The sequence below is a fragment of the Gallus gallus genome, assembly GCF_016699485.2.
Source record: "Gallus gallus isolate bGalGal1 chromosome 16 unlocalized genomic scaffold, bGalGal1.mat.broiler.GRCg7b 16_unloc5, whole genome shotgun sequence".
In the NCBI taxonomy this organism is placed as follows: domain Eukaryota; kingdom Metazoa; phylum Chordata; class Aves; order Galliformes; family Phasianidae; genus Gallus; species Gallus gallus.
The window spans coordinates 27,151-53,225 of NW_024095942.1; the positions used below are offsets into that span (position 1 = coordinate 27,151).

The following is a 26,075-nucleotide window of genomic DNA, read 5'->3' on the forward strand; positions in this document are numbered from 1 at the left end:
ACCTTTATTGCCCCATTTCCGGCCCCACCCACCCCACTTCCCGCCTTTATTGCCCCATTTCCTGCCCCACCCACACTTCCGGCCTTCACTACCCCATTTCCGGCCCCATCCCTCCACTTCCAGCCCTTCCCTCCCCACTTCTGGTTCTCCCAAACCCACTTCCCATCTCACCCCTCGTACCTCCCCTCACCCAACCCCCACTTCCGGTTCTCCAAACCCCATTTCCTGCCCCACCCATGGCTGTTTACCTTACCCAACCCCTTTCCGGCCCTCCCCGCCCCCACTTCCGGTTCCTCCCACTCCACTTCCGGGCCCACCCCTCCACTTCCTCCGTGTTCACCCCCCGGCCGCAGGGGGGCGCTCTCCCCGCAGCAGCGCCCCCAATTGGTCGAGAGCCGTGCGAAGCTCCGCCCCCAACCGCTCCGCTGCCGTCCCCCCGCAGGAAGCGAAAGCGGAAACGGCCACGCGGAGGGGGGCGGGGCAGGAAGTGGGCTGGGCGTGACCGGAAGTGGGTTTGGCATGACCGGAAGTGGCTTGGGCATGACCGGAAGTGGGCTTGGAAGTGTCAAAAGATGATGTTCCGTGGCCGGAAGTGGGCTCTTTGGGGCAGGAAGTGGCGTGGGCGGGACCGGAAGTGGACTGGGAGGGGTCAGAAGATGGATCCTCTTGGCCGGAAGTGGGCTCCTCCGGGCAGGAAGTGGTGTGGGCGGGGCCGGAAGTGGAAGGGGCGTGTCCCACCCCGATCCCATATCCATCCGGCACCAGCGGACCCCGCAGGGGGAGGCAGCCCCGCGCTGAGCGCACCTGCGATGGGGAGAAAGGGGGGGATTGGGGGCAAAACAGAGCAAACGGATCCTAAATGACTCAAAATGTCGCTAAAATGGCTTCAAAATGGCCCCAAACAGACCCAACAATCACCAAAACGGCCCCCAGTTAACCTCAAATGTCCCCAAATGATCTTAAGATGGCCCCAAAATTGCCCCGTGTGACCCAAACTGGGAGCAAAAGAGCCCAAGACGGCCCCAAAAGGTCTCAAAATGTCCCCGGTTGCCCTAAAATTGACCCAAATTGATCCAAAGCGGCTCCAAAATGGCCGTTTCGACCCACGTTTGCGCCATATCATCGCATTTCTTCATCATTTTCTGCCATTCTGTGCCATATTTGGGGCATTTAGGGCCATTTCGACCCACGTTTGTGCATTTAATCACTGTTACGACTCATTTCTGTCTGTTTGTACCGTATTTCAGTCATTTAAGACCACTTCAACCCACATTTCTGTCACATGATTGCATTTGTGCACCATTTTCTGCCACTTTGTGCCACATTTGGGGTATTTAGTACCGTTTCGACCCACATTGGTGCCGTATTATCACATTTTTGCCACATTCCTGCCATTTAGAGCCATATTTGGGGCATTTAGTACCATTTCGACCCACATTGGTGCCCCATTAGCACTTCTATTGCTGCATTCCTGCCATTTAGAGCCATATTTGGGGCATCTAGGGCCATATTTGGGGCATTTAGGGCCATTTCGACCCACATTTGTGCCCCATTACCACTTTTATTGCCACATTCCTGCCATTTAGAGCCATATTTGGGGCATTTAGGGCCATTTCGACCCACATTTGTGCCCTATCACCACTTCCATTGCCGCATTCCTGCCATTTACTGCCATATTTGGGGCAATTAGTAATATTTCGACCCACATTTGTGCCCCATTACCACTTTTACTGCTGCATTCCTGCCATTTAGTGCCATATTTGGGGCATTTAGTGCCATATTTGGGGCATTTAGGGCCATTTCGACCCATATCTGTGCCCTATCACCACTTCCATTGCCGCATTCCTGCCATTTAGGGCCATATTTGGGGCATTTAGGGCCATCTCGACCCACATTGGTGCCCCATTACCACTTTTACTGCTGCATTCCTGCCATTTAGAGCCATATTTGGGGCATTTAGTACCATTTCGACCCACATTTGCGCCCCATTACCACTTCTATTGCTGCATTCCTGCAATTTAATGGCATATTTGAGGCATTTAGTGTCATTTTGACCCACATTTCCACCATATTATTACTTATTTTGCCTCATTTCTGCCTGTTTTTCCCACATTTGGGCCACATTTGGGCCATTTAGGGCTGTTCCCCCCACACTTCTACCCCATCATCCCTTCTACGCCACATCTCTGCTCAACGATGCTCCATTCAACCCCTTAAACGCCGCATCTGAGCCCCCCCTTGAGCGGACCGCGCCAAACGAGGGCAGCTTTTGGGCCAAAATTCACCCGTTTTGGGGGGTCTCCCGGGGTTTACCTGCAAGGTGCAGAGGCGGAAATGCGTTGCCCGGGCGTAGCCCAAATCCCGGAAGAGTTCCGGCAGCGGTTCCCCCCCCGCCACCGCCGTCAGCCCCAAAGCCCTCAGGTGACGCTCCGCTCCCTGTCCCGCCGCCACCTGGGGGCACTCTGCGTCACCATAGAGTCCGACAGGAAGTCCTCCAGCACTCCCAATTCCCCACCGGAAGTGGGGAAACAGGAAACAGGAAGCGGGAGTGCACAAAAATGGGCTCCCCCCCGAAACGCGCACCACCGAAAACAGCTTCCCCCCCCCCCCCCCCCCCAGAAATGGTTCCCCCGGAAGTGCGTCCCCCCCCCCCAAAAAATGGGTCCCCCTGGAAGTGGGTCCCCTCCAAAAATGGGCCCCCCTGGAAGTGGGTCCCCCCCAAAAATGAGTCCCTCTGGAAGTGGGTTCCCCCCAAAAAATGAGTCCCCCTGGAAGTAGGTCCCCTCCAAAAATGGGCCCCCGTGGAAGTGGGTTCCCCCCAGAAATGGTCCCCCTGGAAGTGGGTCCCCTCCAAAAATGGGCCCCTTGGAAGTGGGTTCCCCCCGGAAATGGTTCCCCTGGAAGTGGGTCCAACCCCAAAAATGGGTCCCCCTAAAAGTGGGTTCCCCCCGGAAATGGTTCCCCTGGAAGTGGGTCCCCCCGGAAATGGTCCTCTGGGGGTGGGTTCCCCCCTCCTAAATGCATTTCCCCACATCCCCCTTGTAATGGGTCCCCCCCATAACTGAGCTCCCCACAGAAATGGGGCCTTCAATGAAACGGTCCCCCTTCTAAATCAGTCCCCCCCCGTCGCTGCGCCACCCACAAATGCGTCCCACGGGAACGTCTCCCCTCAAAAATGGGTCCGACCCCCAGAAATGGGTCCCACAAAGTGGGCCCAACTCCCCCCCCCCCTTCACCTCCTCCATCCGCTGCTGCTGCGCCTCCACCGCCTCCCACAGCAGCGCCCTCAGCACTTCCGGCTGAAACAGGAAGTCCCGCCCACCCAGGGCAGGAAGTCACAATTCGAGGCGAAGCAGGAAGTCCCACCGCTTTCTTGTTGCCAACACAGGAAGTCCCACCCACCCGGCCCATAGGAACAGGAAGTCTCACCACCACCCCACTCCCAACACAGCAAGTTCTGAGAGAAAGGCAGACAGGAAGTCCCTCCTCCACCCCACACCCAACACGGCAAGTCCCTCACCTGAGAGAAACATAGGAAGTCCCACCTCCACTCCTTCCCCATCACAGGAAGTCCCTCCCCCGACCACCACACAAACAGGAAGTCCCACCTCCACTGCATCCCCAACATAGGAAATCCCTCCCCTGAGCACCACACAAACAGGAAGTCCCTCCTCCACCCCTTCCCCAACCCAGGAAGTCCCTCCCCCGACCGCCACACGAACAGGAAGTCCCTCCTCCACCCCTCCCCCAACACAGGAAGTCCCTCCCCCGGCCACCACACAGACAGGAAGTCCCACCACCACTCCCCCCTGCAAAAGGAAGTACTTCCTCACATCCACACAAACAGGAAATCCCTCCTCCACTCCAACCCCAACACAGGAAGTCCCTCCCCGCCCATCACATAAACAGGAAGTCCCACCTCCACCCCAACCCCAACCCAAACCCCAACCCAGGAAGTCCCTCCCACGACCACCACCCAGACAGGAAGTCCCACCCACCCCCCACCGGAAGCCCCTCCCACCTTGGCCGTGGGCTCCTGCAGTGCTTTGGCCAACGCGCGGCACCGCGGCCCCGGGGGCAGCACCAGAGCGGGGCGGGGGAGGGGGCGGGGCCGAAGGGGCGGGGCTTCCGCGCAGGCGCTGACGGAGCCGTGCAACCTGAAATGAGGTCCCCCCCTCCGTTACACCGGAAGTCACCCCGAAAATGGGTCCCCCTCACAACTGAGAGCCCCCACACGTTGGTTCCCCCCCCCCCCCCACACACACACAGTTGGTTCCCCCCACACCGTCACGGGTCCGTCTCTCCATGGGGTCCTCCGCTATTGTAGGATCCCACTCCAATTGGGTCCCCCCGGAACTAAGATCCTTGCATATGGGTTCCGCTCTTAATTGGGTTGTTGGCCAATGCCCCCCCCCCCCCCCCCAAGAAAAGTGTGTATCCTCATAACTGGGCCCATCCCACATAAGGTTCCCCCACTTATGCTGACGTCCCACTCCAATTGGGTCCCCCCCGGAACAAAGATCCTTACATATGGGTTCCGCTCTTAAATGGGTTGTTGGCCAATGCCCCCCCCCCCCCCAAGAAAAGTGTGTATCCTCATAACTGGGCCCATCCCACATAAGGTTCCCCCACTTATGCTGACGTCCCACTCCAATTGGGTCCCCCCGGAACTAAGATCCTTGCATATGGGTTCCGCTCTTAATTGGGTTGTTGGCCAATGCCCCCCCCCCCCCCCCCCCGAAGAAAAGTGTGTATCCTCATAACTGGGCCCATCCCACATAAGGTTCCCCCACTTATGCTGAGGTCCCACTCCAATTGGGTCCCCCCCGGAACTAAGATCCTTGCATATGGGTTCCGCTCTTAAATGGGTTGTTGGCCAATGCCCCCCCCCCCCCCCCCCCAAGAAAAGTGTGTATCCTCATAACTGGGCCCATCCCACATAAGGTTCCCCCACTTATGCTGAGGTCCCACTCTAATTGGGTCCCCCCCGGAACTAAGATCCTTGCATATGGGTTCCGCTCTTAATTGGGTTGTTGGCCAATGCCCCCCCCCCCCCCCCCCCAAGAAAAGTGCGTATCCTCATAACCGGGCCCGTCCCATATAAGGTTCCCCCACTTATGCTGAGGTCCCACTCCGGTCCCCCCCGGAACACAGAGCCCGACACGTAGGTTCCTCCCTTAAAAAGATCCCCCCTCCAAAATGGACAGCCCCACAACTGGGTCCGTCCCATAAAAGATTCCCCTGCTACGCTGAGGTCCCACCGCAATTGGGTCCCCCCCGGAACACAGATCCACACGCATTGCTTCCTGCTCTTAATAAATCCCACCCCCCCCCCTGCAAAAAAGGTCCTCCCACAACTGTGTTCTCTTGGAACATAAACCCCAAACTGAGGTTCCCCTTCCAAAACGGACCCCCCCCCCATAAATGAGGGTCCACCCCCAGCAATGCATCCATTCCTCATTGGGGTCCCCCGCTAGAATGGGTCTACCCAAATCCCCCCCCTCCCCACAATTAAGACCCACAGATATGGGTCTCCCTTCTAAATGAGTCCTCCCACCAATGGGCTCATCCCACAAAAGGTTCCCCTCTACAACACGGTCCAACCACAAACGATTCCCCCCCCCCCACTTCGGTTCCCTCCTCCCTCCCAAATAGGTCCGTCCTTCAAAGGGTTCCCCCCTCACTGTGGTGGTGTCCCACCCCAATTGGGTCCCCCCCCCAGAACATGGAACACCCCATCCCCCCACCCCCCCCCCCACCCCCACAAAAGTCCCCCCCATAACAGGTCCATCCCACAACAGGTTCCCCCCTACAACGCGGTCCAACCACAAGTGATCCCCCCCCACTTTGGTTCCCTCCTCCCTCACAAATAGGTCCGTCCTTCAAAGGCTTCCCCCCTCACTGTGGTGGGGTCCCACCCCAATTGGGTCCCCCCCGGAACACAGAACTCCTCACCCCCCCCCCCCCCCCCCCCACGTGACCAACCCCCCCCACTTGTCACGTGACCCCCCCCCCCCCCCCCCCCACTTGTCACGTGACCCACCGGAAGAAGGCCACCTGCAGCGCCACGTGCAGCAGCGCCTCCTCCCGCGTCGCCCCCCCCGGCCCGAAGCCCTCATGGCTGAAGCAGTGCAGCTCCACATCCGCCGCCAGGCTGAATGGGGGGGGGGGGGGGGGACACACACAAAAATCACTCAGACACCCCCCCCCCAAACCCCCCCCACCGCCCCCAAAGCACCCCCAAGTCCTCCTCATCACCCTACCATACCGACCACCCCACGGCTGCCCCCCCAAAATCCCAGACACCCCCAACTCAGACCCCCCCTCAACCCCCCAGGACCCCAAATCCCCCCCATGTGCCCCCATGACCCCCCAACTCCCCCAGGTGCCCCCCAAAATCCCAGACATCCCAGACCCCCCCCCCAATGGGGACCACCTATCAGACCACCCCAACCCCCCAGGACCCCCCCCCCCCCAGGTGCACCCCAAAATCCCAGACCCCCCCACTGAGGAGCCCCTATCACACTCCCCCAACCCCCCAGGACCCCAAAACCCCCCCATGTGCCCCCAAGGCCCCCCAGCCCCCCCCAGGTGCCCCCCAAAATCCCAGACCTCCCCATTGAGAAGCCCCTATCAGACCCCCTCCAATCCCCAGGACCCCAAAACCCCCCCAAGTGCCCCCCAAAATCCCAGACCTCCCCACTGAGGAGCCCCTATCAGACTCCCCCAACCCCCCAGGACCCCAACCCCCCCCCATGTGCCCCCACGACCCCCCAAACCCCCCAGGTGCCCCCCAAAATCCCAGACCCCCCCACTGAGGAGCCCCTATCACACTCCCCCAACCCCCCAGGACCCCAAACCCCCCCCATGTGCCCCCACGACCCCCCAACCCCCCCAGGTGCCCCCCAAAATCCCAGACATCCCAGACCCCCCCCCAATGAGGACCACCTATCAGACCCCCCCAACCCCCCAGGACCCCCAAACTCCCCCAGGTGCCCCCCAAAATCCCAGACCCCCCCATTGAGAAGCCCCTATCAGACCCCCCCCCCAACCCCCCAGGACCCCCAAACCCCCCCATGTGCCCCCAAGGCCCCCCAATTCCCCCCAGGTGTCCCCCAAAATCCCAGACCCCCCCCCCCCCCACTGAGGAGCCCCTATTGGACCCCCCCAACCCCCCAGGACCCCAAAACCCCCCCAGGTGCCCCCCAAAATCGCAGTACCTCCCCCCCAATGGGGACCCCCCCATGGGGATCACCCATCAGACCCCCCCCCCCAACCCCCCAGGACCCCAAAACCCCCCCATGTACCCCCCAAACCCCTCCCCCCCCCCCCCCCCCCGGGTCCCCATTTCCCCCCCCATTATTACCCCCCCCCTCACTCTTCATTACTGCCCCAATTAACCCTCATTAACCCCATTCACACTCATTAACCCCAATTAATGCCCCAATTAACACCCCATTAACCCCACATTACGTTTAATTACCCCCCAATTAACCGCACCTGGCCCCAATTAACCCTCAATTAATCCCCACTCATCACCCAACGGGCCTAATTAACCCCCAATTAACCCGCAACAACCCCTAATTACCGCTCATTAACCCCCATCAACACCCACTGCCCCCCCATTCCCAATTAATCCATGCGCTATCATCAACTGTTCCCTAATTAGTCCGCATTAACCCCAATTAACAACCAATTAACCCCCTAATAACCCTAATGAAGACCAATTAACCCCCAATTAACCCCCAACTAACACCCATTAACCCCGCTCAACGCACCCCATTCCAGCTTATTCCCCCCCTCACCCCCAATTAACCCTTAATTCCCCACCGCCAGCCCTGATTAGCCCCCCCACAAGGAGCTAATTAGCGCTAATGAGCGCTAATGAATCACCTGTCCAGGTGTCTCCGTGCCCTCTGCACTTCCGGCCCCATTTCCGGCCCCACGCAGAAGCGGAGGCGTTGTGGGCGGGGCACCGACAGCCCGGGGGCGGGGCCAGGGGCGGGGCTACGGCTGAAGGGGGCGGGGTCAGTGCCAGCGTAGCCCCACCCTCTTCACGCCAAGCCCCGCCCCCTTTCCCTCCCCTTAAGGATTAAGGGGATTCCATAGGGAGTCTATAGGGCTCTATAGGGGAATATGGGGACTCTGTGGGGAATCCATAAGGACTCCATAGAGGCTCCAAAGGGAATCTATAGGTACTCCATAGAGGCTCCATAGGAAAGCTATAGGGACACAATGGAGACTCTATAGGGGACCCCATAGGAACGTAATGGGGGCTCCATGGGGACTCCATAAGGACTCCATAGGGGCTCCATAGGGAATCTATAGGGACTCTATAGGGAAACAATGGGGGCTCCATAGGGGACTCCATAGGGACACAATGGGGGCTCCATGGGGAATCCACAGGGACTCCATAGGGAGTCTATAGGGCTCTATAGGGGAATAATGGGGACTCTATGGGGAATCCATAAGGACTCCATAGAAGCTCTATAGGGAGTCTATAGGGACTCTATAGGGACTCTATAGGGGCACAATGGGGACTCCATAGGGACACAATGGGGGCTCCATGGGGAATCCACAGGGACTCCATAGGGAGTCTATAGGGCTCTATAGGGGAATAATGGGGACTCTATGGGGAATCCATAAGGACTCCATAGAAGCTCTATAGGGAGTCTATAGGGACTCTATAGGGACTCTATAGGGGCACAATGGGGACTCCATAGGAATACAATGGGGGCTCCATGGGGAATCCATAGGGGCTCTATGGGGTCACAATACAGACTCTATAGGGGATTTCACGGGGACTCCATAGGGACTCCATAGGGGACTCCATAAGGACTCAATAGGGGATTTCATGGGGACTCCATAGGGACTCCATAGGGACACTATAGGGACGCAATGGGGACTCTGTAGGGACTCTATGGGGAATCCATAGGGGCGCTTTTGAGACTCCATAGGGACTCTATAAGGACCCCATAGGGACACTGGAGGGGCTCCATAAGGGCACTATAGGGACTCCATAGGGACTCTATGGGGACAAAATAGGGACTCTATAGGGGATTTCATAGGGACTCCATAAGGACTCCATAGGGACTCCATAAGGACACTATAGGGACTCAATAGGGGACTTCATGGGGACTCCATAGGGACTCTATGGGGACAAAATACGGACTCTATAGGAGACTTCATAGGGATTCCATAAGGAGTCTATAGGGACACTGTGGGGACTCTATGGGGAATCCATTGGGACTCTATAGGGACTCCATATGGGCGCTATAGGGGCTCCATGGGGACGCTGTAGGGACTCTGTAGGGACTCTATAGGGCCACTGTAGGGTCTCTATAGGGCCACCGTAGGGACCTACCAGAAGGCGAGCGCGTGGTCGGCCATCTCTGCTGCCACGGCGCCATCGAGGACTTCCGGGTCGTAGAGGAGACCACAGGAACCGTCTGCCCCCACGATCACCTGTAGGGGGAGTACACAGGAAGTCCCGCCCCTTGAGAGCCCGAAACAGGAAGTCCCGCCCAGTTGTAGAGGGAAAGGAAGCCCCGCCCCTCTAGAGACTAAAACAGGAAGTCCTACATCCATAAGAGCTCAAAGCAGGAAGCCCTGCCCCTTGAGAGCCTGGAACAGGAAGTCCCGCATCCATAAGAGCTCATAGCAGGAAGTCCCACCCCTTGAGAGCCCAAAACAGGAAGTCCCGCCCAGTTGTAGAGGCAAAGGAGGTCCCGCCCCTCTAGACACTAAAACAGGAAGTCCTACATCCATAAGAGCTCAAAGCAGGAAGTCCCGCATCCATAAGAGCTCATAGCAGGAAGTCCCACCCCTTGAGAGCCCAAAACAGGAAGTCCCGCCCAGTTGTAGAGGCAAAGGAGGTCCCGCCCCTCTAGACACTAAAACAGGAAGTCCTACATCCATAAGAGCTCAAAGCAGGAAGTCCCACCCCTTTGTATAGACAATTAAAGACAATTCCTGCCCCTCTAGGGACTAAAACAGGAAGTCCTACATCCATACGGGCTCAAAGCAGGAAGTCCCGCCCTTTGAGAGCACGAAGCAGGAAGTCCCACCCCCTCGTATGACCAAATGAAGTCCTGCATCCTTGAGAGCTAAAAGCAGGAAGTCCCGCCCCTTGAGAGCCCAAAGCAGGAAGTCCCGCCCCTCTAGAGACTAAAACAGGAAGTCCCGCATCCATGAGAGTGCAAAACAGAAACTGCTGCCCTCTCCTGCAGCCAAAGGGAGGAAGTCTGTTGCGAGCTCAAAGCAGGAAGTCCCGCCCCCCGCAAACCGGAAGCCCCGCCCACCTGCAGGGCTTTGTCGAACCAGCGGTTGCAGCTGTTGGCTCCGGCCCCACCCCCGTGGAGGACCTGCTCAGCTCCGCCCCCCGGGCTCTGCCCCATAGCGTCGGCCATCACCGGGGCGTCCAACGCCAGTGCCAGCAGGCTGCGCTGGATGCGGCCAATGGAGGCGCGGTTCAGCCGGTCTGCAACAGGAAGTCCCGCCCCTCAGCGCCCCGGCGGGGAGGAAATCCCACCCGCAGACCAAGGGAGGGGAAGTCCCACCCCCGCACAGCCCACAACTGGAAGTCCCGCCCTCAGCACTGCTCGGGACAGGAAGTGCTGTCCGTTGGGATGGCTAGAGACAGGAAGTCCCGCCCTGAAAACAGGAAGTTTCGTCACCTAGAAGCCCAAAGAGGAAGTCCTACCCCTTAGTGCCCCAAAACAGGAAATCCCTCCCCGCAAATGCTCAGAACAGGAAGTCCCTCCCCCAAGCTGCCCTAAACAGGAAATCCCTCCTCTTAAGAACCCCAAACAGGAAGACCCAGCCCACAAAGGCCCCAAGCAGGAAGTCCCTCTACTTGAGAAAGCAAAACAGGAAGTTCCTCCCTACAAATGCTCAAAACAGGAAGTCCCTCCTCCCAACTGCCCCAAAAAGGAAGTCCCTCCCCCCTGAGAACTCAAAACAGGAAGTTCTTCTCCTGAAGTGGCCCACAAAGGAAGTTCCTCCGCTTGAAAACCCCAAACAGGAAATTCCTCTCTGCAAATGCCCCGAACAGGAACTACGTCCCTCCTCAGAGCCCTAAACAGGAAGTCCCTACCCCCTATGAACCCAATATAGGAAGTCCCTCCTCCCAAGTGCTTCAAACAGGAAGTCCCTCTACTTGAGAACCCCAAAAAGGAAGTTCCTCCCTGCAAATGCCCCAAGCAGGAAGTGCGTCCCCCCTGAGAACCCTAAAAAGGAAGTCCCTCCCCCTACAGTGCCCCAAACCGGAAGTCTTTCCCAATACAGAGGAAGTTCCGCCCCAGCAAAGTCCCCTGAAAGGAAATCTCCCCGTGGTTCCCCAAAACAGGAAGTCCCTCCCCCTAAGTGCCCAAAACAGGAAGTCCCACCCCAGAGCTATCTCCCAATGTGAAATCCTGTCCACAGCACCTCTTTGGACAGGAAGTCCCGCCCCCTAATCTCCTTGAAAAGGACATAATCTTCCCCCAATAATAGCCCAAAACAGGAAGTCCCACCCCATGGCAACCCAGAACAGGAAATCCCATCCCCCAAAATTCAGAAACAGGAAGTGCCCCCTGGAGGATCACTCTAAGTACCACCTCTCCCAAAACAGGAAGTCCCACCCCTTAGAGTTCCCACACAGGAAATCCAATGGCCCAAAACAGGAAATCCCTCCCATGAGTAACTGCAGAACAGGAAGTCCCACTCCAAGTCCCACACTAGACAGGAAGTCCCTCCCCCAAACCGGACAATCCCGCCTCACTGATCCCCCCCCAGCCCCCCAACTCCATCCCCAGTGACCCGCCCCCAACCGGAAGTCCCGCCCCCAACCGGAAGCCCCGCCCCCAACCGGAAGTCCCGCCCCTCACCGCGCATCAGCAGCCCGTAGACCCGCCCCCAGCCTCGCCGGTGCTCCCCGGTCAGCGCCCCCACAGCCGGGCCCCCCCCCCGGACCCCCAACGTCCGCAGCTGCCCCAGGGCCGCCCCCAGAGCTGCGGGGGGGAGCGGGGAGCCCTCCTCAGTGCATGCCCGGACCTGGAAGAACTGCGGGGGGGGGGGTTATGGGGGGAGATTACGGGGGGGATTATGGGGGAGATTATGGGGGGGGAGAGAAATGGGGGTTATGGGGGGAAAGGAAGGAAAAAAGGGGATTATGGGGGGGGGAGAGAAACGGGGGTTATGGGGGGAAAGGAGGAAAAATGGGGATTATGGGGGAGATTATGGGGGGGGAGAAAAATGGGGGTTATGGGGGAGATTATGGGGGGGATTATGGGGGAGATTATGGGGGGGACGGGAGAGAAATGGGGGTTATGGGGGGAAAGGAGGGAAAAATAGGGATTATGGGGGCGATTATGGGGTGGATGGGAGATAAATGGGGGTTATGGGGGAGATTATGGGGGGGGATTATGGGGGAGATTATGGGAGGGGAGAGAAACGGGGATTATGGGGGGAAAGGAAGGAAAAAAGGGGATTATGGGGGAGATTATGGGGGGGGAGAGAAATGGGGGTTATGGGGAGAAAGGAGGGAAAAATGGGGATTATGGGGGAGATTATGGGGGGGACGGGAGATAAATGGGGGTTATGGGGGAGATTATGGGGGGGATTATGGGGGAGATTATGGGGGGGACGGGAGATAAATGGGGTTTATGGGGGGAGATTACGGGGGGGATTATGGGGGAGATTATGGGGGGGACGGGAGATAAATGGGGGTTATGGGGGGAAAGGAAGGAAAAATGGGGATTATGGGGGAGATTATGGGGGGGGATGGGAGATAAATGGGGGTTATGGGGGAGATTATGGGGGGGATGAGAGATAAATGGGGGTTATGGGGGCGATTATGGGGGGAAATGAGGGAGAAATGGGGATTATGGGGAAATTATGGGGGGGGTGGGAGAAAAACGGGGATTATGGGGGAAATTATGGGGGGGATGGGAGAGAAATGGGGATTATGGGGGAGATTATGGGAAGGGTGGGAGAGAAATGGGGGTTATGGGGGAGATTATGGGGGGGGTGGGAGAGAAATGGGGGTTATGGGGCGAAAGGAGGGAGAAATGGGGTTATGGGGGAGGTTATGGGGGGCACGGAAAAGAAATAGGGATTATGGGGGAGATTAGGGGGGGAAATGAGGGAGAAATGGGGATTATGGGGGAAATTATGGGGGAAAATCAGACAGAAATGGGGTTTATGGGAGAGATTATGGGGGGGATGTGAGAGAAATGGGGGTTATGGGGGCGATTATGGGGGGAAATGAGGGACAAATGGGGATTATGGGGGAGAATATGGGGTGGATGGGAGAAAAATGGGGATTATGGGGGAGATTATGGGGGGATAGGAGAAAATGGGGGTTATGGGGGAAATTATGGGGGGGATGGGAGAGAAATGGGGATTATGGGGGAGATTATGGGGGGGGTGGGAGAGAAATGGGGGTTATGGGGGAGATTATGGGGGGGGTGGGAGAGAAATGGGGGTTATGGGGCGAAAGGAGGGAGAAATGGGGATTATGGGGGTGATTATGGGGGGGTAGGAATAAAATGGGGATTATGGGGGAGATTATGGGGGGGATGGGAGATAAATGGGGGTTATGGGGGAGATTATGGGGAGGGTGGGAGAGAAATGGGGGTTATGGGGGGAAAGGAGGGAGAAATGGGGATTATGGGGGAAATTATGGGGGAAAACCAGACAGAAATGGGGTTTATGGGAGAGATTATGGGGGGGACGTGAGAGAAATGGGGATTATGGGGGAGATTATGGGGGGAAATGAGGGAGAAATGGGGGTTATGGGGGAGATTATGGGGGGGGTGGGAGAAAAATGGGGATTATGGGGTGAAAGGAGGGAGAAACGGGGATTATGGGGGGGTGGGACAAAAATAGGGATTATGAGGGGAAATCATGGAGGAATTGGGATTAAAGCCCAGACCCCCAAGTGCCCCCCACACACCTCCCCGACCCCCAAGTGCGCCCCATGTCCCTCCCTCCCAGACCCCCAAGTGCCCCCCAGACCTCCCTGTCCCCCTTCCAGACCCCCAAGTGCCCTCCATGCCCCCCTAGACCCCCAAGTGCCCCGCCACACCTCCCCATTCCCCTCCCCGACCCCCAAGTGCCCCCCATTCCCCTCCCAGACCCCCAAGTCCCCCCCCCACACCTCCCTGCCCCCTCCCAGACCCCCAAGTGCCCCCCACACACCTCCCCGTCCCCCTCCCCAACCCCCAAGTGCCCCCCATGTCCCTCCCAGACCCCCAAGTGCCCCCCATGTCCCCCTCAGACCCCCAAGTGCCCCCCATTCCCCTCCCCGACCCCCAAGTGCCCCCCATGTCCCTCCCAGACCCCCAAGTGCCCCCCATTCCCCTCCCAGACCCCCAAGTCCCCCCCCCACACCTCCCTGCCCCCTCCCAGACCCCAAAGTGCCCCCCACACACCTCCCCATCCCTCTCCCTGACCCCCAAGTGCCCCCCATGCCCCCCTCAGACCCCCAAGTGCACCCCACACACCTCCCCATTCCCCTTCCAGACCCCAAAGTACCTCCCATGCCCCCCTCAGACCCCCAAGTGCCCCCCACACACCTCCCCATCCCCCTCCCAGACCCCCAAGTGCCCCCCATGCCCCCCTCAGACCCCCAAGTGCCCCCTATACACCTCCCTGCCCACTCCCAGACCCCCAAGTGCCCCCCACACACCTCCCCGTCCCCCTCCCTGACCCCCAAGTGCCCCCCATGCCCCCCTAGACCCACAAGTGCCCCGCCACACCTCCCCATTCCCCTCCCCGACCCCCAAGTGCCCCCAATTCCCCTCCCAGACCCCCAAGCCCCCCCCCCCACCTCCCTGCCCCCTCCCAGACCCACAAGTGCCCCCCACACAGCTCCCCATCCCCCTCCCTGACCCCCAAGTGCCCCCCACACACCTCCCTGCCCCCCACAGACTCCCAAGTGCCCCCCACACACCTCCCCATCCCCCTCCCAGACCCCCAAGTGCCTCCCATGCCCCCCTCAGACCCCCAAGTGCCCCCCCCACACCTCCCCATTCCCCTCCCAGACCCCCAAGTGCCCCCCACACACCTCCCCAGACCCCTCCCAGACCCCCAAAGACCTCCCTGCCCCCTCCCAGACCCCCAAGTGCCCCCCACACACCTCCCCGTCCCCCTCCCCAACCCCCAAGTGCCCCCCATGTCCCTCCCAGACCCCCAAGTGCCCCCCATGTCCCCCTCAGACCCCCAAGTGCCCCCCATTCCCCTCCCCGACCCCCAAGTGCCCCCCATGTCCCTCCCCATCCCCTCCCTGACCCACAAGTGCCCCCCACACACCTCCCCATCCCCTCCCAGACCCCCAAGTGCCCCCCACACACCTCCCCATCCCCCTCCCAGACCCCCAAGTGCCCCCCACACACCTCCCCATTCCCCTTCCAGACCCCCAAGTGCCCCCTATACACCTCCCTGCCCACTCCCAGACCCCCAAGTGCCCCCCACACACCTCCCCGTCCCCCTCCCCAACCCCCAAGTGCCCCCCATTCCCCTCCCAGACCCCCAAGTGCCCCCCACACACCTCCCTGCCCCCTCCCAGACCCCCAAGTGCCCCCCCCCACCTCCCCATTGCGGATGACGGTGATGAAGTCGGGGGGGTCGGCTCCGGGGGCCACCCGCAGCACCCCGTCCCGTTGGGGTCCCGGGACCCGGCAGCCCCCAAACACCGCCCGGACCCACGGCTCAGGGGGGTCGCGCCTGGGGGGCACAGACAGACCCTATAAAGACCCACAGAGACCCATAGAAATCCCATAGGCACGCAATACGACCTACAGTGACACGTAGACGTCCTACTGGGACCCATAGAAACCCCATAGATGAGCTTCAGGACCCACAGTGACCCACAGTGACCCCACTGGGACCCATAGAAACCCTACAGAATAACATCAGGACCCACAGAGACCCATAGAGACCCCACTGGGACCCATAGAATCCCCATAGAGGGACATCAGGACCCACAGCGACCCATAGAGACCCCACTGGAACCCATAGAAACCCCATAGAGGGGAATCAAGAACAACAGAGACCCATAGAGACCCCACTGGGACCCAAAAAAACCCTATAGAGAAACATCAGGACCCACAGAGACCCACAGCGACCCATAGAGACCCCACTGGGACCCATAGAAACCCTACAGAATAACATCAGGACCCACAGCGACCCATAGAGACCCCACTGGGACCCATAGAAAACCCATACAAGAGCATCAGGACCCACAGCGACCCATAGAGACCCCACTGGGACCCATAGAATCCCCATAGAAGGACATCGGGACCCACACAGACCCACAGTGACCCATAGAGACCCCACTGGGACCCATAGAAACCCCAAAGAGGGACATCAGGACCCACAGCGGCCCACAGTGACCCATAGAGTCTCCACTGGGACCCATAGAAACCCCATACAAGAGCATCAGGACCCACAGCGACCCATAGAGACCCCACTGGGACCCATAGAATCCCCATAGAGGGACATCGGGACCCACACAGACCCACAGTGACCCATAGAGACCCCACTGGGACCCATAGAAACCCTACAGAATAACATCAGGACCCACAGCGACCCATAGAGACCCCACTGGGACCCATAGAAAACCCATACAAGAGCATCAGGACCCACAGCGACCCATAGAGACCCCACTGGGACCCATAGAATCCCCATAGAGGGACATCGGGACCCACACAGACCCACAGTGACCCATAGAGACCCCACTGCGACCCATAGAATCCCCATAGAGGGACATCGGGACCCCCACAGACTCACAGTGACCCATAGAGACCCCACTGGGACCCATAAAAACCCTATAGAGAAACATCAGGACCCACAGAGACCCACAGTGACCCATAGAGACCCCACTGGGACCCACAGAAACCCCATAGAAGAACATCAGGTCCCACAGCGGCCCACAGTGACCCCACTGTACCCCACAGCCCCATAGAGACCCCACTTTGCCGCATAGAGACCCCACTGTGCCCCACAGAGACCCCACTCTGCCCCACAGAGACCCCACTGTGCCCCACAGGGACCTCAGGCTGCCCCATAGGGACCCCACTCTGCTCCACAGCCCCACAGGGACCCCACTCTGCCCCATAGGGACCCTAATGTGCCCCACAGAGACCCCAGGCTGCCCCATAGAGACTCTACTGTGCCCCACAGGGACCTCAGGCTGCCCCGTAGGGACCCCACTGAACCCCACAGCCCTATAGAGACCCCACTGTGCCCCATAGAGACCCCACTGTGCCCCACAGAGACCCCACTGTGCCCCACAGGGACCTCAGGCTGCCCCATAGGTACCCCACTGTACCCCACAGGGACCTCAGGCTGCCCCATAGGAACCCCACTGTACCCCACAGCCCCATAGAGACCCCACTCTGCCCCATAGAGACCCCACTGTGCCCCACAGCCCCACAGGGACCCCACACTGCCCCACAGGGACCCCACACTGCCCCACAGGGAACCCACTGTGCCCCACAGAGACCCCACGCTGCCCCACAGCCCCACAGGGCCCCCACGCTGCCCCATAGGAACGCCACTGTACCCCACAGCCCCATAGAGACCCCAGTCTGCCCCATAGGGACCCCAGTCTGCCCCATAGGGACCCCACTGTGCCCCACAGAGACCTCAGGTTGCCCCATAGGGATCCCATTCTGCCCCACAGCCCCACAGGGACCACAGGCTGCCCCATAGGGACTCCACTCTGCCCCATAGCCCCACAGGGACCCCACAGGGCCCCATAGGGACCCTAATGTGCCCCACAGAGACCCCACGCTGCCCCACAGCCCCACAGGGCCCCCAGGCTGCCCCATAGGAACCCCACTGTACCCCACAGCCCCATAGAGACCCCACTCTGCCCCATAGAGACCCCACTGTGCCCACAGCCCCACAGGGACCCCACACTGCCCCATAGGGAACCCACTGTGCCCCACAGCCCCATAGAGACCCCGCTCTGCCCCATAGAGACCCCACTCTGCCCCACAGGGACCTCAGGCTGCCCCATAGGAACCCCACTGTGCCCCACAGGGACCTCAGATTGCCCCGTAGGGACCCCACTGTACCCCACAGCCCTATAGAGACCCCACTCTGCCCCATAGAGACCCCACTCTGCCCCACAGGGACCTCAGGCTGCCCCATAGGAACCCCACTGTAACCCACAGCCCCATAGAGACCTCACTCTGCCCCATAGAGACCCCACTCTGCCCCACAGCCCCACAGGGACCTCACAGGGCCCCATAGGGACCCCACTCTGCCCCACAGAGACCCCACGCTGCCCCACAGCCCCACAGGGACCCCAGGCTGCCCCATAGGAACCCCACTGTACCCCACAGCCCCATAGAAACCCCACTCTGCCCCATAGAGACCCCACTGTGCCCACAGCCCCACAGGGACCCCACACTGCCCCACAGCCCCACAGGGACCCCACTCTGCCCCATAGAGACCCCACTCTGCCCCACAGGGACCTCAGGCTGCCCCACAGGGACCCCACTCTGCTCCACAGCCCCACAGGGACCGCAGGCTGCCCCATAGAGACCCCACTGTGCCCCACAGAGACCCCACTGTGCCGCACAGGGACCTCAGGCTGTCCCATAGGAACCCCACTGTACCCCACAGCCCCACAGAGACCCCATTCTGCCCCACAGAGACCCCACTGTGCCCCACATCGCCACTCACTGCTCAGCCTCAGCGCGGTAGTGGAGGATCCCAGCAACGAGCTGCGCTGCAAACCTGGGGGGCACGGGGGGGGGAAAAGGGGGGGGGGGGCTGATAAGGGGGGGCACTGACCCACAGCGCAGCGCTCCCAGCCCCCCCAGTGCCCTCCAATCCCCTCCCAGCACCCCCCACATCTTCCCCAGTGCCCCCCAATCCCCTCCCAGTGCCCCCAGTTCCCTCCCAGTGCCCCCCAGTTCACTCCCAGTGCCCCCCAGTTCACTCCCAGTGCCCTCCCGTTCCCCCCCAACACCCCCCAGTCCCTCCCAGTACCTCTCAGCCCCCTCCCACTGCCCCCCAAACCCTCCCAGTGCCCCCCAATCCCCTCCCAGTGCCCCCCAGTTCACTCCCAGTGCCCCCCAATCCCCTCCCAGTGCCCCCCACAGCCCCCCCAGTTCCTCCCAATCCTGTCCCAGTACCCCCCCAGCCCACCCAGTGCTCCCACTTCCCTCCCCATTCCTCCCAATCCCCTCCCAGTGCCCCCCAGTTTCCTCCCAGTGCCCCCCAGTTCACTCCCAGTACCCCTCAGCCCCCTCCCACTGCCCCCCAATCCCCTCCCAGTGCCCCCCAGATTCCTCCCAGTTTCCTCCCAGTGCCCCCAGTTCCCCCCCAACACCCCCCAGTTCCTCCCAGTACCCCTCAGCCCCCTCCCAGTGCCCCCATTCTCTCCCAGTGCCCCCAGATCCCTCTCAGCCCCTCCCACTGCCCCCCAAACTCTCCCAGTGCCCCCCAATCCCCTCCCAGTGCCCCCCGATCCCATCCCAGTGCCCCCCAGTTCACTCCCAGTACCCCTCAGCCCCCTCCCAGTTCATCCCAATGCCATCCCAGTCCCCCCCAGCCCACCCACAGCCCCCCAATCCCCTCCCAGCACCCCCCAGACCCTCCCAGGTCTTCCCCAGTGCCCCCACATCACTCCCAGTTTCCCCCCAGTGTCCCCCAGTTTCCTCCCAGTACCCCCCAGTTCCTCCCAGTACCCCTCAGCCCCCTCCCAGTGCCCCCCATTCTCTCCCAGTGCCCCCCAGATCCCTCTCAGCCCCTCACACTGCCCCCCAAACTCTCCCAGTGCCCCCCAATCCCCTCCCAATGCCCCCCCAGTTCCTCCCAGTGCCCCCCAGTCCCCTCCCAGTGCCCCCCACACCCCCCCAGTTCCTCCCAATCCCGTCCCAGTCCCCCCCAGCCCACCCAGTGCTTCCACTTCCCTCCCTATTCCTCCCAATCCCCTCCCAGTGCCCCCCAGTTTCCTCCCAGTGCCCCCCAGTTCCTCCCAGTGCCCCCCAGTTTCCTCCCAGTACCCCTCAGCCCCCTCCCAGTGCCCCCCATTCTCTGCCAGTGCCCCCCAGATCCCTCTCAGCCCCTCACACTGCCCCCAAACCTTCCCAGTGCCCCCCAATACCTCCCAGTGCCCCCCAGTCCCATCCCAGTGCCCCACAATCCCCTCCCAGTGCCCCCCAGTTCACTCCCAGTACCCCTCAGCCCCTTCCCAGTTCATCCCAATGCCATCCCAGTACCCCCCCAGCCCACCCAGTGCTCCCACTTCCCTCCCCATTCCTCCCAATCCCCTCCCAGTGCCCCCCAGTTTCCTCCCAGTACCCCTCAGCCCCCTCCCAGTGCCCCCCAATCCCCTCCCAGTGCCCCCCAGATTCCTCCCAGTTTCCTCCCAGTGCCCCCAGTCCCTCCCAGTATGCCCCAGTTCCTCCCAGTACCCCTCAGCCCCCTCCCAGTGCCCCCCATTCTCTCCCAGTGCCCCCCAGATCCCTCCCAGCCCCTCACACTGCCCCCCAAACCTTCCCAGTGCCCCCTAATTCCCTCCCAATGCCCCCCCAGTTCCTCCCAGTGCCCCCCAGTTTCCCCCCAGTTTCCTCCCAGTACCCCCCAGTTCCTCCCAGTACCCTTCAGCCCCCTCCCAGTGCCCCCCATTCTCTCCCAGTGCCCCCCAGATCCCTCTCAGCCCATCACACTGCCCCCCAAACCCTCCCAGTACCCCCCAATCCCCTCCCAGTGCCCCACAATCCCCTCCCAGTACCCCCCAGTCCCCTCCCAGTGCCCCCCACAGCCCCCCCAGTTCCTCCCAATCCTGTCCCAGTACCCCCCCAGCCCACCCAGTGCTCCCACTTCCCTCCCCATTCCTCCCAATCCCCTCCCAGTGCCCCCCAGTTTCCTCCCAGTGCCCCCCAGTTCACTCCCAGTACCCCTCAGCCCCCTCCCACTGCCCCCCAATCCCCTCCCAGTGCCCCCCAGATTCCTCCCAGTTTCCTCCCAGTGCCCCCAGTCCCTCCCAGTACCCCTCAGCCCCCTCCCAGTGCCCCCATTCTCTCCCAGTGCCCCCCAGATCCCTCTCAGCCCCTCCCACTGCCCCCCAAACCTTCCCAGTGCCCCCCAATCCCCTCCCAGTGCCCCCCGATCCCATCCCAGTGCCCCCCAGTTCACTCCCAGTGTCCCCTCAGCCCCCTCCCAGTTCACCCCAATGCCATCCCAGTCCCCCCCAGCCCACCCACAGCCCCCCAATCCCCTCCCAGCACCCCCCAGACCCTCCCAGGTCTTCCCCAGTGCCCCCACATCACTCCCAGTGCCCCCAGTTTCCCTCCAGAGCCCCCAATTTCCTCCCAGTGCCCCCCAGATCCCTCCCAGCCCCTCCCACTGCCCCCCAAACCTTCCCAGTGCCCCCCAATCCCCTCCCAGTGCCCCACAATCCCCTCCCAGTGCCCCCCAGTTCACTCCCAGTGCCCCAAAATCCCCTCCCAGTGCCCCCCAGTTCCTCCCAGTACTCCTCAGCCCCCTCCCAGTTCATCCCAGTGCCATTCCAGTCCCCCCCAGCCCCTCCCAGCACCCAACCACGTCTTCCCCAGTGCCCCCCAAACCCTCCCAGTGCCCCCCAATCCCCTCCCAATCCCCCCAGTTCACTCCCAGTGCCCCACAATCCCCTCCCAGTGCCCCCCAGCCCCCTCCCAGTGCCCCCCACAGCCCCCCCAATTCCTCCCAATCCCGTCCCAGTCCCCCCCAGCCCACCCAGTGCTTCCACTTCCCTCCCTATTCCTCCCAATCCCCTCCCAGTGCCCCCCAGTTTCCTCCTAGTGCCCCCCAGTTCACTCCCAGCGCCCCCCAGTTTCCCCCCAGCTCCCCCCAGTCCCCCCAATTGCTCCCAGTACCCCTCAGCCCCCTCCCAGTGCCCCCAATTGCTCCCAATGCCCCCCCACATCCCTCACAGCCCCCCCATACTCACTGCAGCTGCCCCCCCGTGCCCTCCCACTTCTGCGTGGGCAGGACGAGCCCCCCACTTCCCCCCCAGTCCCTCCCAGTTCCCCCCCCAGTCCCCCCCAATCCCTCCCAGTGCCCCCCAATTGCTCCCAGTACCCCTCAACCCCCTCCCAATACCCCCCATTCCCTCCCAGTGCCCCCCCACATCCCTTGCAGCCCCCCCACACTCACTGCAGCTGCCCCCCCGTGCCCTCCCACTTCTGCGTGGGCAGGATGAGCCCCCCAGTACCCCCCCCAATCCCCCCATTCCCTCCCAGTACCCCCCAATTGCTCCCAGTACCCCTCAGCCCCCTCCCAGACCCCCCCAATCCCTCCCAGTGCCCCCCAATTGCTCCCAGTACCCCTCAGCCCCCTCCCAGTACCCCCAATTGCTCCCAGTGCCCCCCCACTTCCCTCGCAGCCCCCCCACACTCACTGCAGCTGCCCCCCCGTGCCCTCCCACTTCTGCGTGGGCAGGACGAGCCCCCCACTTCCCCCCCAATCCCTCCCAGTCCCTCCCAGTACCCCCCAATTGCTCCCAGTACCCCCCAGCCCCCTCCCAGTGCCCCCAATTGCTCCCAATGCCCCCCCACATCCCTCACAGCCCCCCCATACTCACTGCAGCTGCCCCCCCCCCACGCCCTCCCACTTCTGCGTGGGCAGGACGAGCCCCCCACTTCCCCCCCAATCCCTCCCAGTCCCCCCCATTCCCTCCCAGTGCCCCCCAATACCTCCCAGTACCCCTCAGCCCCCTCCCAGTGCCCCCCATTCTCTCCCAGTGCCCCCCCAGTCCCTTGCAGCCCCCCCACACTCACTGCAGCTGCCCCCCCCCGTGCCCTCCCACTTCTGCATGGGCAGGACGAGCCCCCCACTTCCCCCCCAATCCCTCCCAGTCCCCCCCATTCCCTCCCAGTGCCCCCCAATTGCTCCCAGTACCCCTCAACCCCCTCCCAATACCCCCCATTCTCTCCCAGTGCCCCCCACGTCCCTCGCAGCCCCCCCATACTCACTGCAGCTGCCCCTCCGTGCCCTCCCACTTCTGTGTGGGCAGAACGACCCCCCCAGTCCCTCTCAGTTCCCCCCCAATCCCCCCCATTCCCTCCCAATACCCCCCATTCCCTCCCAGTGCCCCCCATATCCCTCACAGCCCCCCCATACTCACTGCAGCTGCCCCCCCCCGTGCCCTCCCACTTCTGTGTGGGCAGGACGAGCCCCCCAGTACCCCCCCCAATCCCCCCACTCCCTCCCAGTACCCCCCAATTGCTCGCAGTACCCCCCAGCCCCCTCCCAGTGCCCCCAATTGCTCCCAGTGCCCCCCCAGTCCCTCGCAGCCCCCCCACACTCACTGCAGCTGCCCCCCCCCGTGCCCTCCCACTTCTGTGTGGGCAGGGTCAGCCCCCCACTTCCCCCCCATTCCCTCCCAGTACCCCCCAATTGCTCCCAGTACCCCTCAGCCCCCTCCCAGACCCCCCCAATCCCTCCCAGTGCCCCCCAATTGCTCCCAGTACCCCTCAGCCCCCTCCCAGTGCCCCCAATTGCTCCCAATGCCCCCCCACATCCCTCACAGCCCCCCCACACTCACTGCAGCTGCCCCCCCGTGCCCTCCCACTTCTGCATGGGCAGGACAAGCCCCCCACTTCCCCCCAATCCCTCCCAGTTCCCCCCCCAGTCCCCCCCACATCCCTCCCAGTTCCCCCCCAGTCCCCCCCAATTCTCCCCCAATCCCTCCCAGTACCCCCCAATTGATCCCAGTACCCCTCAGCCCCCTCCCAGACCCCCCCAATCCCTCCCAGTGCCCCCCAATTACTCCCAGTACCCCCCAGCCCCCTCCCAGTGCCCCCAATTGCTCCCAATGCCCCCCCACATCCCTCACAGCCCCCCCATACTCACTGCAGCTGCCCCCCCCCCACGCCCTCCCACTTCTGCGTGGGCAGGACGAGCCCCCCACTTCCCCCCCAATCCCTCCCAGTGCCCCCCAGCCCCCTCCCAGTGCCCCCAATTGCTCCCAGTGCCCCCCCACATCCCTCACAGCCCCCCCATACTCACTGCAGCTGCCCCCCCCCGTGCCCTCCCACTTCTGCATGGGCAGAACGACCCCCCCAGACCCTCTCAGTTCCCCCCCAATCCCCCCCATTCCCTCCCAGTACCCCCCATTCCCTCCCAGTGCCCCCCCACGTCCCTCGCAGCCCCCCCATACTCACTGCAGCTGCCCCCCCCCATGCCCTCCCACTTCTGCGTGGGCAGAACGAGCCCCCCAGTCTCTCCCAGTTCCCCCCCACTCCCTCTCATCCCCCCCCAATCCCTCCCAGTACCCCTCAGCCCCCTCCCAGTGCCCCCCATTCTCTCCCAGTGCCCCCCCAGTCCCTCGCAGCCCCCCCACACTCACTGCAGCTGCCCCACCGTGCCCTCCCACTTCTGCATGGGCAGAACAACCCCCCCAGTCCCTCTCAGTTCCCCCCCAATCCCCCCCATTCCCTCCCAGTACCCCCCATTCTCTCCCAGTGCCCCCCCACGTCCCTCGCAGCCCCCCCACACTCACCGCAGCTGCCCCCCCGTGCCCTCCCACTTCTGCGTGGGCAGAACGAGCCCCCCAGTCTCTCCCAGTTCCCCCCCACTCCCTCTCATCCCCCCCCAATCCCTCCCAGTACCCCCCAGTTGCTCCCAGTGCCCCCCATTCCCTCCCAGTGCCCCCCCAGTCCCTCGCAGCCCCCCCATACTCACTGCAGCTGCCCCCCCGTGCCCTCCCACTTCTGCGTGGGCAGGATGAGCCCCGCGCTGCCGTGGACCGGGAGGGGCAGCCGCCCCCCGGGGGCCCGAGGCCATGCCTGGGGGGGGGGGGGGGGGGCAACAGTTGTGGGGAGGGGGCACAGACCCCCCCCCCCCACACCCCCACAGCCCCCCCCCAACCTCACCCCCCCCAACCCCACAGCCACCCCCCAACCCCACATCCCCCCCCCGTCCCCCAAACGCCCCCTACAGTCACCCCCCCATAACCCCACAGCCCCCCCCCAACCACCTCCCCCCCATAACCCCACAGCCCCCCCCCAACCTCCCCCCCCCACAACCCCACAGCCCCCCCCAAACTTCCCCCCCCCATAACCCCACAGCCACCCCCAACCCCACATCCCCCCCAGTCCCCCAAACGCCCCCTACAGCCCCCCCCCCAACCCCCCAGCCCCCCCCCAAACTTCCCCCCCCCATAACCCCATAGCCCCCCCCAACCTCACCCCCCCCAACCCCACAGCCACCCCATCCCCCAAACGCCCCCCTACAGCCGCCCCCCCCCCAACCCCACAGCCACCCCCCAACCCCACATCCCCCCCAGTCCCCCAAACGCCCCCTACAGGCGCCCCCCCCCCATAACCACACAGCCCCCCCCCCACCTCCCCCCCCATAACCCCACAGCCACCCCCCAACCCCACATCCCCCCCCCGTCCCCTAAACGCCCCCCTACAGCCGCCCCCCCCCATAACCCCACAGCCCCTCCCCCAACCTCCCCCCCCAATAACCCCCCAACCTCCACCCCCCATAACCCCACAGCCACCCCCCAACCCCACATCCCCCCCCAGTCCCCCAAACGCCCCCTACAGCCCCCCCCCCACAACCCCGCAGCCCCCCCAAACTTCCCCCCCCCCATAACCCCACAGCCCCCCCCAACCTCACCCCCCCCAACCCCACAGCCACCCCCCAACTCCACATCCCCCCCCCCATCCCCCAAACGCCCCCTACAGTCACCCCCCTACTCACTCCCCACCGACCCCCCCCAGACCCCATATCCCCCCCCCCAACTCACCCCCGTGGGCGCGGCCCCCCCCCGCAGCCTCTCCTGCAGCCTCGGCCCGATCCCTCCGGGGGCTCCGAAGGCCCTCACGACCCTCCGGCTCCGGGCCCACTGCCTCGGCCCGAGCAGCGCCCGCAGCGCTCCGAGGTACCGCCCGAGGGTCGCCCCCAGGGTCGGCCATCGCGGGGGGGGCTCCGCCGGGACCCCCCTGGGCGCCCTCCGCCTTCCCCGACCCATCGCGGCGGAGAGGGCGCAGGGCGATGACCTCACTTCCGTCCGCGCGGCGGGCCGGCGCGACGAGATGACCTCACTTCCGGCCGGCTCGCCGCAGAGGCGGCGCGGAGAG

The 26,075-nt window shown here is 62.6% G+C and overlaps 1 protein-coding gene across 1 annotated transcript; it reads right to left on the reverse strand.

Moving 5' to 3' along the window:
• Nucleotides 1-36: 36 nt before the first annotated feature.
• On the reverse strand, nucleotides 37-25,987 carry LOC121108659 (carnitine O-acetyltransferase-like). Its single transcript, XM_040656664.2, has 13 exons — nucleotides 25,742-25,987; nucleotides 24,670-24,773; nucleotides 18,679-18,732; nucleotides 15,573-15,708; nucleotides 11,868-12,042; nucleotides 10,302-10,480; nucleotides 9,365-9,465; nucleotides 7,894-8,013; nucleotides 6,044-6,154; nucleotides 4,022-4,157; nucleotides 3,237-3,299; nucleotides 2,314-2,451; nucleotides 37-804 (listed from the first exon to the last, which is right to left on the reverse strand). The coding sequence occupies exons 1-13, from the start codon at nucleotides 25,964-25,966 to the stop codon at nucleotides 337-339; spliced, it is 2,010 nt and encodes a 669-aa protein (XP_040512598.1). The 5' UTR covers nucleotides 25,967-25,987; the 3' UTR covers nucleotides 37-336.
• Between the last annotated feature and the right edge of the window lie 88 nt (nucleotides 25,988-26,075).

Bases quoted from the DNA above. Each gene is read 5' to 3' on its own strand.
- LOC121108659 (XM_040656664.2), bottom strand. From the start codon at position 25,966: ATGGGTCGGGGAAGGCGGAGGGCGCCCAGGGGGGTCCCGGCGGAGCCC. The intron at 18,733-24,669 runs GTGAGTATGGGG...CGTGCCCCCCAG, and splicing joins GGCACGGGGGGGCAGCTGCA to GTTTGCAGCGCAGCTCGTTG. The intron at 4,158-6,043 runs GTGGGTCACGTG...ACCTCATTTCAG, and splicing joins CTGCAGGTGGCCTTCTTCCG to GTTGCACGGCTCCGTCAGCG.